Source organism: Dipodomys ordii, unplaced genomic scaffold (assembly GCF_000151885.1).
Source record: "Dipodomys ordii isolate 6190 unplaced genomic scaffold, Dord_2.0 Scaffold245, whole genome shotgun sequence".
Lineage (NCBI taxonomy): Eukaryota > Metazoa > Chordata > Mammalia > Rodentia > Heteromyidae > Dipodomys > Dipodomys ordii.
The window spans coordinates 293,699-310,738 of NW_012267461.1; the positions used below are offsets into that span (position 1 = coordinate 293,699).

Consider the following 17,040-nt stretch of genomic DNA (forward strand, 5'->3'; position numbering starts at 1 on the left):
GTGGCGCTGTGGCTCAAGTGCTAGAGCGCTATCCTTGAGCTGAAGAGCTGAGGGTCAGCGCCCAGACCCAGAGTTCAGGCCTCACGACTGGACCAAAAAAAAAAAAAAAAAAGAATGGAGGGAGGGAGGGTGAGCAAGGACAGCCATTCTATTCAATGTATATTATGTACATTAAGTAGAATTTGAGGGTAGGGACCAGGAGTGGGAAAATGGGGGAGATGAAGGAAGGGGTGACACTGACCAAGGAGCATTGTCCTCATAACCTGGCTTACAGAGTTGTAGCCTTCTTTGTACAACTTCTTAATAATAAAATAACAACAGCAACAATAATAGACAAGTTTCTAACCCTGACACTACTGCCATTTGGGGCTGGTAATCATTGAGTCTTTGTTGGGTGCACCATCCTTGCCCTTGTGTTATCCATTCCCCATTAGTTGCCAGTAACAGAAATCTGTCTCTGGATTTTGCCAAGATTTGCCCTGCCTGAGCTGGCGGGGAGCGGGAGAATTACCATAGTCTGGGAATCATGATATAAAATGGGATGGAAGGAAGTACCAGTGGAAAGGGGGCTGTTTAGTAGGTTGAATTCAAAGACTCTGAGTCTGATTGAGATCAGGACTTTAGACACACTATGAAACAAATACCAGCGTGAAACTGTGTAAAATGCTAATAGCAGCTTGGGCATACAGACATATTCTAAAGACCCAGAGTCTAAAGTCAGGCTGAATTTGAATTCTTCTTCTTTTTAATATTTACTTTAGTCTGAAAGCCTTTGTCTAATTATTCTAATGACAATGAGGATTTTAACACTGATGAGAACCAATGCATAAAAATTATAAGAACAGTCTTATAATGACTATACAAGAGATACAATAGAATTCAATTTTATAATTGCACAGCTGTTCCCCGAGAAACCCCAGCCTGAAGGCCACAGCTGCTGCTGCTGTTCACTGCGCAGAAGCTGGGGCTAGGGAATGGAAGACAGGTGATGTAGCCCACACAGGGAGGCGCCAGATCCCCTGTGTTTAGATGGGGCTTTTGATTACCCGATCTTTTCAGCATGTAGAATGGGAAAGACAATTATTGTCAAGCCATCCTCCCATCTCCAGACAATTTACTTGCAAAGAGAGCTGAGATGGATCCCTGGCCACACTGTGGAAGTCCTGGCTGGCACACCTGCCAGCCCTCCCCTCTCCCCTCCCTTTCCAATTTGAACTTTACTAGACAGAGACAAAATGTAGGTCGGTAATAACTCAGGGATGGATTTAAAATAATGCATTTGTCAGCCTTAGGGAAGAGGGAAGTGTCTGGGCTGCCCCTGAGGGCAGATATCATGCAACATCTTCATGAATCTGCAATCTATTTAGCCAGCTTCCACTTGTGTCCTGTCCTCTGCCCCCAGATGTGCAGGATAGCCACAGGGTTTTAATAAGGGAGAGGAGGAAATAGCATACATGGAAGTTCAAAGGGAGAGAGTAGCCACTTTTCTGTACACAGCCAACCTGACACTGAATCATTCTTCATGAAACTCCATTACCTAGGTTTAACTGCTCCAGCTGGAATTTGGACATCAACAATTTTCATTATCTTCCTAGATGATTATTGAGCAAATAGATGTGTGATCAGGGCCCTCTGGGTGACTGTATGGGCTGTGTCCTGTGAGATTTGGTATCCACATAGTCTGTGTTATGAAAGTTATCCTCAGAGGTTCAACCCTGTGGAGGCCTAGTCAAAGAGCTAGTGACATAGAGGATAGGACTTGGAAATAACTAGCTCTCTAATAAATGATGCCTTTCTCATTTACTAAGTATGCTGAGTGAGTGCATTGCTGAGCCTCCATCTTAGCTATAGATGAACTTGAGAAGGAAAGTACTCAATCTATTTTACAAAGGTGGTGATTCCATAGTTGAGGTAGTATAAGTGTTTGGAGACAGCCTGCTCCTCAATCCATTAAAAGCCTTTGAGGAGCTACTTGGGGCCTCCTTAAAATCCAGTCCATTTGCTGGAATGGTTGCTTTGCTTCAGTAATGCAACATTTTTCTCCTGTCTGGATCCTCACAGTCCGCAAAGCTGTGCTGAAAAGATACACAACCTACTACGTGATACTTTCTAGGTCTGCAGCTATATATGAGCTGCTAAGGTGGAAATCCTTACAGCCAATATTCTCTGAGCAATTTTCAAAGCTCATTTGCATTTTCTGATTTTTTTCCTTGCTAGTTGTAATCTGCAGGATAAATAATTGGGGAAGGGTTCTGGGAATTTTTTATTGTTGAATTGTTCAGTAGGATTTTTTTTTTGCTTCTTGCAAGTAATTATTGGAATTCTGCCTTACAAAGTAAGCTTTCAATTCTGGTGACAGAAATTTTTAAAAAAATCTTAATTGGTATTTGAGTTAATGCCTAGGGATTTGTGCTAGTGAAATAAATAATACTTGAACATAAGTCTTAGACCCACATCGAGAGGAATAAGAGACAAATTTCTATTGTTCTCAGTTTCTGCTCAGAGTTGAAGGCAGTGGTCAAAGGTTTCTTGTGATGTTTCAATTGCTTAGCCAACAATTTAAGCAGATTAGCTGAGCTGGCAACTGTCAGCCTTTAATTATGCACTGAATTAAATAATGATTGGTGGAGCCGACTTTGTGATTGATTAATCAATTATGTATAATGCCTATGCATTGCCATTTAACATGAATCCACCTTGTACATCAAAATTCATATGACTCCCCCGAGAGCTGCCAGCTAAAAATACGGGATACATTTATGTTACAAAACGATTAATTGTTTATCTACAGTTCAGATTTTTGTTTCCTAAATCTAGTAAGCCTTGACAGAAATGATTTCCTCCCTTCTTTTTTTTTTTTAGTGTTGCAAATCCATAAATACCTTCAATGCCCTGTGCGATGAGGAGGCCAGCTAACAGAGGCCAAGGACAAGCTCTCTACCCTTTCTGGCTGTTGAATATTTCCTTACTTCCAGGTCTCCAGCACAGGAGACAGTGCTGGCCTTTCAAGCTCTACCTTCCTGCTTCCTTTCCAACTGGCACTGAATTGAACTGAGGCTCAGTCAAACACTTAACTCTGCAGTGAGGTAGCTGAACTAAGTGTCTCCAATCTGTTGAATAGAAGTGGTTGCACAAAGAGGACAAATCAGGGGAGACCTATAGTGATGATGGGTCCTTTACTGACTCCTTGGTAAACCCCAGGTATGACACAGGTTCTTTGTATGTGCCAACTTTTAGTCCTTCCACTAGAGGACTGTCTGGCTTTCTGTCCCCCAATCAGGACAATTGAAGCTCAGAGAAAGCAAGCACCTTGTCTGAGGTCCCATTTTAGAAAGTTGTCAAGTGGGAGGCTACCACCTCTTCCAGAAATGGCTCCTACACAGAGGTGGTCCTCAGCGATGGGTGATCTTAAACCCCAGAGGACACTGGACAGTGGCATGGAGAGTAGGCATCTTTATAGGGAGGGATAGAGGGTGCTGCTTGCATCTCCTGGGTAGAGAGGAGGGATACTGGTGGGCACTGTAAAGCGTATGACAGTCCCTACAAACGGGTTATCTGGCCCCCATATCAGCAGCGCTGGGGTTGAAATGGCCTGCTAGAGAAAGAAGGCAGGTGAAGGAAGTAGAAAGGAGTTCATGTTCTTATCGCATGTGGTGGGCTTGTGTCCAGGGCAGTCCCTGACTTCTGGGGTTGTCAGAACGGAGCTGGTGAGAGGCCAGCACAAGAAGAAAAGGGTTGGACTCCCACCCATGCATTGCTTACCACAGGAGATGGTTTCTTGACAATTTCTCTTGCCTTCTCTAGTGTGAATTCCCATGGCTCCTACAAAAGCAACGTTAGGTGACATTATATTTCATGCTCAATCTTTATAAGTTCTTTTCCTTAAAGTCGGGATTATTATAAAGTCTACAAAAAATAAATCATCTCACAAATTGGTGATAATCCATAAGAGGGCAATGTCGTGTGAGTAGGTGCCTTTGTTATAACTATGAGCCAAATGCTTTGAAAATATTGTTTTGTTTCATCATTATAATAGCCCTCAAAGATATGAGCATGGTATAGATGTCCTAGGAAATGGGGATGCAGAAAAGTTGAGACACAAGTTTGATGTTCTATGATTCAATTCTACCAGAGGTAGATTCTGCACTTTTGCTTGGTGACAGCTGTGTTCCTCTGATGCCCCTGGGTAACCTGTCCTCTGTCTGAGCCCCACCAGCAGAAGGCTGTCCACCACAGGCTCTAGTGGCCTCTATCCCAGCACCAAGGAAAGGCCGGTCACTGCCATTTGAGCACAAATTCCATTTCATTCACACCCACAGCCTCCCCTCCTTGCCTGAGAGCATCTTCCATGTGTATGTACATTGCAAATATAAAGAATTACTCATCATTACTAATTGCAGTTGGTAATAATGGATTAAGGACCACTTTGTTTAAATGTTTGCAAGAGGCCAGGTGATGGGATGGGATGGAGAGGGGGAGAGGTAGGTAAGGAGTGGGGGCTGGGACTACAAAGAAGCACCCCAACCCCATCCATCCCCCACAGAGGGGGTCAGAGCACACAAGGGAATGGACAAGGATCCCAACTCATGCTGTGACTCAGGGCCTACTTCCAAATTCCAGTTACAACGACCAGCAGGAAAACCTGGGCTTCCACTGGAAAGGGGAGGAGGACAATGGGAAGCCTGAAGCCCTTCTGGAAGACATGGTTTGGGCCATATGAAATGCACAGGGGGGCTGCTTGGTTTTCAGCACATTACTGTGCACTAAGGGAAGGGATCCTAGGGGAAGGCACCAGAAGACCTGAGACTGGGGGGCAGGTGAATTGTAGTGCTACAGAGAGGGGAAGAGAACCCTCAGATCGCATTTGCTGCTAGGGCCACTGTGGCACCCATGGCTTCACCCTGGTGAGGCCTGCCTGGTGACTCTGGATAGCATTGGTGATGAACTTCCTGCTGCTGGGTTTCATATAAGACTGAAAAAATAGCAGAGACTGTATCCAGTGAAAAAGTGAAGGAGTGGAAGAAAGTTCCAGAAGCCACTCCTGGCCCCACTTTTGAGCACTACCCAAGGAAAGTCCTCACCTGGCTGATTTAAGATAACTGTAATCACAAAGACAAGGATCATTGAGATGTCCTTGGGTTCAGGGTTGCATGAATAAGTTCATGATTTGACTCCAGATGTGGAATAGCTATGTGTAGGTGCTAGGAGCACAGGGAAACATGAAGGAAACGGTTTGCTTCCCATAGGGCCTCTCAGAGGCCTTGCAATGTGAGTTCAATCTCTCATCAATCCCAGAAAGTTTACAATCTCCCCGCTTTACATCAAGTGTTCCCAGAGACAAGGTGGCTCAGCTGGGATTTCACAGTTGGGGGAAGGGAGCGAATCTCATGCTTTGCTAAACCTGGAGCTTTCAGGCTTCAGAATTGTGGTGCTTTCTTCTCCTCTATAGTGTCCTTAATAAGAAAATGGAGTTTCTAGACTATGAGGGTAGACCCTGGATCTAGACATTAATGATTATAATAATTGGCACTTTTATTTTAGGTTGTGGTGTTACTAATACACAACTGGAAAAATTCCAATAATTACCACAACAACCTACACAAATTATGCTCTTTTCTCAGTATTCTGAAGCTGCTCTGAGAAGAAATATATGCAACATATAAATGAAATGAGAAATTGAGAGCCAGAAAGATGATCCAATTTAACCAGGGCTCCTCAGCAGACAGATAAGATTGATACTCAAGTTTTGAGACCTCAGCCACTTTGCCACCAAGCCACACAATTTTCCAAGAATGAAGTAAACCTGACATTTTAATCCAAGCAAGAGATTATGACTCAGGAGCTTTTGCCAAGACCTTGGAAAATAGCAAGCATGGCTCCCAGAGGGCAAGGATGGTTTGATACAAAAGCTAAGATGATCAAGACAGGGAGCTCACTGTGTGTGTCAAGAAGACAAACATCTGGCTGGAAATTTCATGGCAGCAACTGTATGACTGATAATGAAAAGAGAAAGAGACATTCTTTCTATCAGCCATTTCCTCATGTGGTCATTCATTCCATTTATTCATTCCACAAATCATTTACTGAGTATATATTCTATGTTTTGCCATAACTTGTTTGCTAGGGACATAGTCTTTATAATCTGGGGAGTGAAGACCTGCAGTAAACTATAATTAGAATACAGCATACAATATGTTAAGTTATAGAGACTAGTCTTCCTTTTTTACAGATGAGGTAAACTGAAGCTTAGAGTAAATAAATGACTTGCCATAAGTCACAGAGTCAATAAGCACATGATCCAGGTGTAATTTAGACTTCTTTGGCAGATGATCCATGCTCTTTGCCCTGTTCATGAAGATGCTAATAGGTATGGTAAAGAATATACTTAGAACTCAAAAAACTATATCCCCCTACAATAAATCCTCAAAGAAACAACTGCCAGATAAATAAGTGGGCTAAAGATTTAAAGAGAAACTTCCCTGGAGTTGGGAAGGTGGCTCAGGGGTAGAGCGCTTGCCTTGCATCCATGAGGCTCTGGGTTCAATTCCTCAGCACCACATAAGCAAAAGGATAAAAGCCGAAGTGGCGCTATGACTCAAGTGGTAGAGCACTAGCTTTGAGCTGAAGAGCTGAGGGACAGCGTCCAGGCCTAGAGTTCAGGCCCCATGACTGGACCCCCCCCACCCCCAAAAAAGAGAAACTTCTCTGAAGAAGAAATAAGAATGGCCAGTAGACACATGAAGAAATGCTCAACTTCTCTAGCCATAAAAGAAATGCAAATCAAAACAACATTGAGGTTCTCACCCCCGTTAGAATGGCTATAATCAAGAAATCTAATAACAGGTGCTGGAGGGGATGTGGCCAAAAGGGAACCCCACTGCATTGTTGGTGGGAGTGTAAACTTGTTCAACCACTTTGGAAAGCAGTATGGAGGTTCCTCAAAAGACTCCACATAGAGCTCCCCTATGACCCAGCAATCCCACCTTTGGGCATTTACCCAAATTATCACAAACAAGACCACACTAAAGCTACCAGCACAACTATGTTTATTGCAGCATTATTTACCATAGCTAAGATATGGAACCAACCCAGATGCCCCTCAGTAGATGAATGGATCAAGAAAATATGGTATATATACTCAATGGAATTCTATGCCTCCATCAGAAAGAATGACATTGCCCCATTTGTTAGGAAATGGAAAGACTTGGAAAAAATTATATTAAGTGAAGTAAGCCAGGCCCAAAGAAGGTCCCATGGTTTCCCTTATTTGCAATAACTAGTATATGTCTAGGAGAAGCAGAAAAGGTCAAAAGCTATGCACATATGACCATATAAGGTGATGTTAAGTGAAATGATAGGGACACAATTGCTTTTTTCTTGCTTGCTATTGTTTTTGACATATTTAAAATGTGGTATGTGATTTTTTTTCTATGTTCTTCCCCCATGGTATAACCCATTTTCACTGTATTTGATGTCAGTGCCCTACATCTTGTATATAGATTTTTCTAATTTGGGGAGGGGAAAGGAAATAGCAAAAAGGTGAAATAAGGATACAGGTTGACCCATTGTAACAATGAGATGTACAAGACACTACATTGAAAATGAACTTTACAATTTGGGGGGGAGAGGAGTTGGGAAGATGGGGTAGGAAGGGATGATAGGAGAAAAACGAAGGAGAAGGTAACAATGCTCTATAGGACATGTACTCATTACCATACTCATGTAACTGTAACCCCTCTGTACAGTATTTCTACAATAAAAACATGAAAAAGGGAAAACTTATTTTTGTTCTAAGTTTTAAAAAAATATGTGGGGGCTGGGAATGTGGCCTAGTGGTAGAGTGTTTGCCTAGCACACCTGAAGCCATGGGTTTGATTCCTCAGTACCACATAAACAAAAACAGCCAGAAGTGGTGCTGTGGCTCAAGTGGTAGAGTGCTAGCCTTGAGCAAATGAAGCTCAGGCCCAGAGTTCAAACCCTAGGATTGGCAAAAAAAATATGGGAAATCTGAGAAATAAATTCTCCTCTGTAAAAGCTATGGGACACATTCACATATTTGAGGCCTTAAGCCACTGTGTAGAAATGACATCTTTTGGATTTCTCAAACACTCAAAGCTTCTAAGGAAATGCATTCAGGCTTATTGGTTAGGGTGGGAAGCATATGAGGAAAATGATATACAAGAATTCTTTGGGGACTTGGTATCATGTACCCTGATAGTTTAGGAAGAGTCTTGTTAAATTGGACACATTCCCTAGTTTGTCCATCATGTCTGACATTTGAAAGATGTCTGGGACTCTTAGGTATAAAGGAAGGAAGAAAAAACAGTACTGTAGGCATGAGTTTAACTAGTCAGTAATTTTTAGTTGAGATCAAGATCTTTGTTATCAATGACAGCAATAGAGATTAGCAATGTACAGAAAGTGCTTTGTGCCTACTTCGCTCTCTTGACCGCAGTGATGGGTTCCCATGAAAGCTTTTTCTTTTTTTTTTCTTTTGTCAGTTGTGGGGCTTGAACTCTGGGCTTGGGTGTTGACCCTGAGCTCTTCAGCTCAAGGCAAGCGCTCTACCACTTGAACCACAGCACCATGTCCAGTTTTCTAGTACAGACAAAGGGCATTAAGCCTATTAAATCAAGACAAAAGCAAAAATTTCCACTGCTTATACGTTTTTTAAATCAAGTATTGGCATATCTGGCCTTTGGGTGGAATTTGCTGGTCTATTTTTGTATCTGTGCTCTACAGCATCTTAGAGTGGCTATTTTCTAATACCCAGGATTTAGCTCTATCAAAGCACAATTTGATTTTCAGGTTCTGATATTTTCCAGCCCTGGTGGCATTTATGTTTAAGTTAAATGGAAAAAATGAAGTCAAGTTCATGATATTTTCTTTTTCAGGGATTAAAAAAAAAAGCAAAGGCAAAAGGCTTCTCTTTTCAAACAAATTTTCTTTAACTGCTGAATGTCTCTTCATATATATTTTATCATTGGCCACATTTTTTTCTTTCTTCTAGGCTAATTTGGCATTGCATAGCTGTTAGTGTCATTAGCATATTTGATCTTGCTATTTCTTTCTCTTTTTTTAACTGAAGGGGTTCTTTCTTTCTTTCTTTTTTTTAAATTTTATTGTTAAGATGTTGTACGGAGGGGTTACAGTTACATGAGTAAGCCAATGAGTACATTACTTGTCAATCCTTGTTACTCTTTCCCTTTCTTGTTACCCACTATCCCATCCCTCTCCCACCTCCCACACTCCTATCACCCCACCTCACCACCTGAAGTTGTAAAGTTTGTTTCCAATATACTGTCCTGTGAGTATCCTTGTTGCAATGGGTCATCCCATGTCCTTGTTTCAGCATTTTGTTATTCCCCCTCCCCTTCCCAGATTAGACATATGTATATACAAGATACAGGCTACCAAAATTGAGTACAGTGACAACAGGGGATATGCCATGGGGAAAGAACATACAAAGGAAACAACAACAACTAATAAAATCACATGGCACATTTAAAACAATAACAATAAAGACAGACCTCTTGTGTCCATATCTTTAGGTTCAATTCATTTAGCATCATCTTATAAGGTCATTTGTACGTGGTTTTTGAGCTTTTCAGCTCATCTGATAAGATTATCTTAAATGACACTAATTATTGCAAATAAGGGAAACCATGGGACGTAAATTTCTTTGGGACTGAATAACTTCACTTAATATGATTTTTTTCAAGTCTTTCCATTTCTTAACAAATGGGACATTGCCATTCTTTCTGATGAAAGCATAGAATTCCATTGTATATACCATATTTTCTTGATCCACTCATCTACTGAGGTGGGTTCCATATTGATCTTGCTATTTCTGTTGTTATCTTTTGTCTACCTTAGAGGAAAACTCCTACACTAATGGGAGAGAAATCTGCTGTCCACTTTAAGAACTGCTAACACAGCTTCAAAGTGGTTCTCTTTTTTGTTTCTGCTAAAATATAAGGAAACTTACTGAAAGGCAGCCAGAGCCACCAGATCACTCTGAACCGTTGTTTTAGGCAACACAGAGTAAACTTAGCTAGTTATAATACTAATCTGAGCATACCTGGAAGCATTCAGGTCTCACTCATGGGAGAGGCGTTTCCCAGCATGCACAGGTTACCCTCAGTAATCACATGTTTGGTCAGATTCAAGGTGCCAGCCTGGTCATTTTCTGATGAGGGCCCCTTCTAGATTGTAGACTTTTTACTGTGTTCTTAGTGGCTATCATTTTTGTTTGTTTGTTGTTTAATAAAGGAGCAAATTATTGCCTTAGTGTTTCCTTAGTTGATGGTTCCATCACTTTGTGGTATTTTCTTCTCACTCTGATCCTAAAATTTGCTTTTTGTTTTGTTTTTGTATTATTTTATTTTATTTCAGTGCAGTACTGGGTAGTGAACTCAGGACCTTCCATATGCTGGGCATAGGGGCTACTACTTGAGCCTTATCTCTATCCCTCTTGAGGTTAGCCAATCCCTTCACATTGGTTAACCTCAAAGTCAGCATTCCTACCTCTATCTCCTAGTACTTGGGGCTACAGGCATGCACCACCATTCTCAACTCAAAGCTTGCCTCTTATAAGAACTCAACTAAGTAAATGCTAAGGGCAGAAACAAGGAAAAAGATTTGAGTCTTGCCAATGGAACCAGAAGGTTGACACCTTACCTTTAGCCCTGTGTTGTAAGAACTCTTGAGATTATATTAGACACTCACAGATAATCCCAGATAATCTCCTTATCTAAATCAAATCCCCAGATTTCCTTTTGCCTTGTTAGATAACACATTTATAGGTCTTGGAGTTTAAGATATGGATTATTTGTGGGGAATAAGGAAAGGTACTATTCTTTCTATATTATTCATTCAACAAATACTTATTGAACAATTAATAGATGCAGAGGGGTGTGCCAGGTTCTTAGGGAAATTGCAGGGAATAATACCACATTTGAGAAATAAAACAGCCAGACAATCTATGCTCTCATGGACTTTATACCCAACGGGGAGGCACACATTAAATAATACTTTTATAAGTATTTAATACAATTGTAAGAAGTGCTAGAGGAATGGAGTCCAAAGACTAGAGCAGAATCTTGGCTTCACCTAGGAGGAAGAACTTAGAGGAAATAATTTCCAATCTGAGCTCTCAAGTGGGTGATAATTAGGTGAAGAAGAGGGCTAAGAGTGGATGCTGAAGACCACTGATTAAAACTTTGTACTTCAAAGGATCTTTTAGAGTTCTTCACATTCATTAAAGTCATTAGCTTTACTTGAGCTCTGGAGGAAAAAAATTTCATGTTCTCGAGAGACAGATAGTTGCCTTGTAACTTCTCTGTCCGGTATCTTTACAATAAAAAATATTTAAAAAGTTTTTGCTTTTACAATGAGAAGTACAAGTTGTCATGTCCAAAACGAGCTTTACAACGTCGGTGCGGGGGTGGGGGGGTTGGGGGTGGGGGGAAGGAGAAGGATTGGGATGGGGGGAGGCTGGGAAGTGATGTGAAGGGTAAACAAAGGAGGAGGCTGCAATGCTTGGTAAGAAATGTACGCATTATCCTGCCCATGCAATTGTAACCCCTCTGTACAGTATGTTCACAAATAAAATAAAATTAAATTAAAAAAAAGTTTTTGCTTTTTAAAAGTTCTTTGAATCATAGAGAAAATAATTCTTTGGGCATTACTTTGCAAAAACATTTTTCTAGTTTGGCATTTGTGTTTTGGACAGTTTTTGTTTGTTTGTTTTTGTGGGTTACTTTGCTAGTCATGTGTATTAATATTTACCTTTCTGCCTTTTAGATTACAAGTTATACATAAAATCACCCAGATACAGTCCTATTCTTTGTGATTTACCATTAGCTCATTTAAGATTAATTTCACTGTAAGGAATGATAAACATCTAGGTTAAATTTGAACGCATGTTATGAACTTGTGTCTATACCTACCCATGTGCATACACACATGTAAGATGGATGCACAAATAATAGTAGACATGGAGGTGTCTATGGGTTGCATGTACATTTTTCATATTGTTCTTTATTAAAAAGGTTTAAAAGCAATGATACCCCAGGAGCAATAAATACCCAGTCTCCAATAAAAGGAAAGAAAGCTCCCAGGGGAAATGGTTGATTTAATGAAAATAAAAACACAACATGATAATATGTACTTGGGTCATCTGATAGTGCCAGAAAGGAAAGAAGTACTTAAAATATAATGATGGAATCCTATCAAAGAACACAGCAGCAGAGCCAAAAGAATTTCCAATGGTGTCTCTGTTGAGATGGTGTCTCTGTTGAGATAGGGTCTCACAGACTTTTGTTAGATTGGCCTGGATCAGTGATCTTACTGTATGGATCAACTTCCTCTACAGTTGGGATGACACGTGTATACAGCGATTCCTGCCTATTGGTTGAGATGAGGTCTCATTGCTAGGCTTGCCTTAAACTAGTCTTCTCAATCTCTGCTTCTGGAATAGCTAGGATTGGGGATTGGTATCTCCAATACCCATACTCATCTCTAATTAGATTACTACTCAACCTATCAAATGCAAATACACCATGTATACACATTAGCTACAATGTATAGGAAATAGCAATGTTGGTTTCCTTGGTTCTGAGCATGTTAAGATGTCAATATCAGGAAATTGAGCTCAGGAAAAATGTCCATTCTCTGTAGCAATCTTGTGACTTTTTGTAAATCTGAAATCACTGCAAAATGGAAAGCCTATTAAGAGAAATAGAGCAAGGGGAAGTCTAGATGATAGCATATTTGAGGGCATGTTTGAGCTCACAAGACTAAGTGCAGTATTCAGAGGAGAATACAATTGCCTGCTTAACAAATCTGAGAAAAATGTCAGTTTCCTCTCCGCTGTAATTCCCCCCCCCCAACACCCTGACAACTTGGAATGAACTAAGACCCTGTATTAAGACAGATGCTAGGGACTGGGAAGGTGACTCAGTGGTTTTGAGGGCTTGCCTTGCATGCCTGAGGCCCTGGGTTCAATTCCTCAGCACCACATAAGCAAAAAGAAAAAAGCTGGAAGTGGCGCTATGGCTCAAGTGGTAGAGCGCTAGTCTTGAGCTGAAGAGCTGAGGGACAGCGCCCAGGCCCAGAGTTCAGGCCCCACGACCGAACCCCCCTCAAAAAAAAAGACAGATGCTAGAGGTTTTTTTTGACTCCTGATATTTAGAAAACAAAACTAAATTTCTGAGGTCAGATTGTTTATTTCCCAGTGGGAACAAGACATTGTTGGAGGTCATGTTATTGATATGCAGGTTCAGTTCAAGCTTATTCTTTCCTGATGCGACCCATGTCTGACAGCTTCCTGTGATTTAGGCTTTCAGAGACCCCTGACTTCTCCACTCCTACACAAATTTGTAAACATCTAGCACCCGAGAGCTGGTCTCTGTCCAAATTGGATTTGCCAAGGAAAAAGCTACTTTCAAGTCTGGTTGCTTTCCTAAGATAGTCATTTTTCCCACTGCCTGGAGGCCTCCGAGCACTGAAGAAAAGGAAAGCCCTCAGTGACTATGCGTTCTTTTAAGATGGCTCTGTGGGGGATGGAGTCAGACCTGAGTGAGCCAGTGTGCCAAGTCGTTGTGAATACAGCAGATCCCACTAGCACACCCAGATTTGGAGGAGGCTGCTCAAAGCTACAAGGGTCTTCCTGAGAACCTCGAGTCTGGGTACCCAGAAGGGAGCAGCAGGAAACTAAGGAGTCAGGGTGCCCCAGGCCCAAGTGTGGACTTGCCATGTCACACCTGGACCCTACAAAAGAGAGAGTTAAAGAGGCATTGGCTAGGCACGAAGGAACTGTATTCAATTCTGGTTTGTGAGCTGTGGTGTCAGAGTCAGGCATTTGCATACAGACACACACACACACACACACACACACACACACACACACATGCACACACACACGCACACACACCAGGATCACAGTTCTGTTTTGTGTACAGATGAGAGGAAGGGGAAGCAATAAAACCCCCTCTGTACAATCAATAGACACTAAATTGCGGAGGAGGTGAATTTGTTTAGAGTTCATTGCGCCAGGCATCCATGGAAATATCACAGTGAGACCCTCTCACACTACAAATGCATACTAATGTAAATGCAATAAAAAATGAGTGACAGGAAAGTAGAAACGAGCTCTGCTGGGAAGAGGGAGGAGCAAGGGAGAGGATGGATGAGTATAAACAAGACCCATCTACTTTACATGCTTGTGTGAAAGCTGAAGGAAGAAGCCAGCTGAAACTGTTTCAGAAGTGGGGTGGGGCAGTGGGGGAAAGAGATGGAGGGGGGAATCTGGGCTGCATTGCATGCATATGTGGAAAGGCCATATAAATTCTCACTTGTATAACTAATATATGGTAATAAGAGGGCTGGAAGCGTAGCTCAAGTACAAGAGGCCTTGGATGCAATTTCCAATACTCCCCCCCACACCCCCAGCAATAAAGTCTTAAACAAAACTAATGCCTGCCTGACCTTTTAGTCTCCCCACACACAACTTCTTCTCTCCCTTTCCCTCACCACAGGCTTAAAGGAAATCTGCATGGCTTCAACAGCTTACTCTATGAAACATGGACCACAAGAACAACAGCTACTTCATACAATCAAAGGAGAAACAAACAGAAAGCATCTGGAACAGCATCAGCACACTGTGAGCACTGGAAAGTACCTGATGTTGGTCGTGGAGAGCTGAGTCACGATTTTATTGGGTGAGTTTGGGATAAGCCAATGGAGAAGGTGAGAGTTGAGATGAGATGGCAAATGCATTCACTATGCCTAACCCACCCGTCAATACAGCTTTCCCTGCTACCGCCATGTGCCAAAACATTTACATTAGTTTAGAGTTGGGCAAACCCATCTACGTCTCACATGCAGCCTGTTTTACCACGCAGTGTTGACTGCCTCGTGAACACACGCAGATGGGTATTCAGTAGACAGGCTGGGCTTTGAAAACACCATATCCCCAAATGCTGGCAACGAGTGTTACAGAGTCGCTGGTGTTTGCCCCGGTGCCTTTGGGGCTGACAGGAAGCCACAATTCACTGCCACTGCCCTGATTCTCAAAGAAAGAGGCAGCCTCCACTCAACAGTCGCAAAACAGATCAAACTTTAAAACTCAGAATGTGCATGCATATTGCTTTTGTGTAATTGGTAAGTCAAAAAATTCTAAGTCAGAGCTGGGTACAGTGACTCATGCCTGTAATCTCAGCTATTTGGGAAGCTGAGATCAAGAGGACTGTGGTTGAATGTCAGCTCAGGAACAAAGTTCTTAAGACCCAAAGAAAAGGCTGGGTGTGGTAGGGTACATAAATGGCAGGGAGCATAAATAGGAGGAGAGAGGTCCAAGCCAGCTGGGCAAATAGTGAGTCCCAGAGCAAAAATGGCTGGGGACCAGGATCGGCAGTAGAGTACCTGCCTGGCAAACACAACGTCCTAGTATATAGAAAAAGGAAAAGGAGGAAGAGGAGGAAGAAGAGGAGGAGGAAGAGGAGGAGGAGGAGGGAAAGGAGGAGGAGGAGGGAGAGGAAGAGGAGGAAGGGGAGGGGAAGGAAGAGGAAGAGAAGGAAGAGGAGGAGGGAGAGGAAGAGGAGGAGGGGGAGGGGAAGGAAGAGGAAGAGAAGGAAGAGGAGGGGGAGGAGGAGAAGGAGGGGGAGGAGGAGGAAGAGGAAGAGAAGGAGGAGGGAGAGGAGGAGGAGGGAGAGGAAAAGGAGGAGAAGGAGAAGAAGTCCTACTACCATTGTAACTTGGGAACCTTCTATAATGTATAATTCCACTTAGATGAAGTATGAAATTAGGATTTTATATAAATAAACTAACGTGATAGAATTTTAGGATAATGACCAGTTTAGGGGTATTCACTAGGATAGTCATGTGGAATATTTTTGATGGGGGAAAATTTTTTACATCTGTTATCCATACATTAAACCCACCTTCAGTAACTAGATAATTCTTAATAATAATTCCTGCATGATTGATTGATTGATTTGTCGGTCGTGAGACCTGAACTCTGGGCCTGGGCACTTGTCCCTCAGCTCTTCAGCTCAGGCTAGTGCTCTACCACTTGAGCCACAGCGCCACTTCTGCCTTTTTCTGCTTATGTGGTGCTGAGGAATCACACCCAGGGCCTCATGCACTCTATCACTCTACCACTTTACCACTAAGCCACATTCCCAGTCCCTGCATGTTTTTGTTTCTTTTTAGAATGGCTTGGATGACATGGAGATGAAGAAAAAGTATATATACACCATCTAAAAACATGTCCTCAAAAGCTAAGAGCAGGATCTCCTTCCTGGTCACAAATTAGGTACAGCAAATTAGATGCAACTTCAATGTAACGCAAACTCTGAGAACAAAGAACTCAGTTTAAAATATTTAAAGGGGAGCAGATAATATTGTAACACTGGGCTTTTCTGGTGGTGGTGGGATTTCGGTGGGCTGTTGCTAAGAGACACCTAGGGTAGTTTCAGAAGCAGTGACTCGGTGGTAAGAACCCTAGTCCATCCCTGCAAGCAGAAGAGCAGGCACAGCTCAGATACTGACCCTCTAGTCCTCAGTCCCCACTTGTGACCAAGGGGTAATACTAAAGCCTGCATCCTGCATATGGCATCTGTGTGTGTGTGGAGGGGGGGGGAAAGGGTCTGAGCAAGATGGACAGTGGCCTCTTGACCCACAGACAAGTGGTCAGTAGACAAGGATTCCTGCTAGTCATGGAAATCTCTAGGCGGAAGAGACTAAAGCTGTCCAGGTTCAATACCAACAGGCTCATCTGCATAGATAGAGGTCCTGTGGGGGATTTAAGATTTAAGATTTAAGCCCCTCACCCTCAGGAAGTGAAGGGAGCTGGGGAGGGAGCAGAAGCAAGCAGGCCAACAACAACGGATGTACAGCTGGGGCCCACGCTAGTCACTTGGAGATGGAAATTCTTCCAGCTCTCCACCAGCTGCAGCACAGGGCTAAGGTGAATTAGAATTGTACACGGGACACAAGGAAGTGAAGATCTGGGTGTACAGAACTAAAGGGGGCAAT

General features: G+C 42.4%; 1 protein-coding gene across 2 annotated transcripts in view; it reads right to left on the reverse strand.

Annotated features, from left to right (window-relative positions):
• The window catches only part of Aoah (acyloxyacyl hydrolase (neutrophil)), a 170,734-nt gene that overhangs the window by 111,537 nt on the left and 42,157 nt on the right, over positions 1 to 17,040 (reverse strand). For both annotated transcript variants that reach the window (XM_013036058.1, XM_013036057.1), the window contains exon 5: positions 3,763 to 3,822. In XM_013036058.1, coding sequence (XP_012891512.1) covers positions 3,763 to 3,822 — 60 coding nt within the window. The remainder of the gene's footprint in view (positions 1 to 3,762; positions 3,823 to 17,040) is intronic.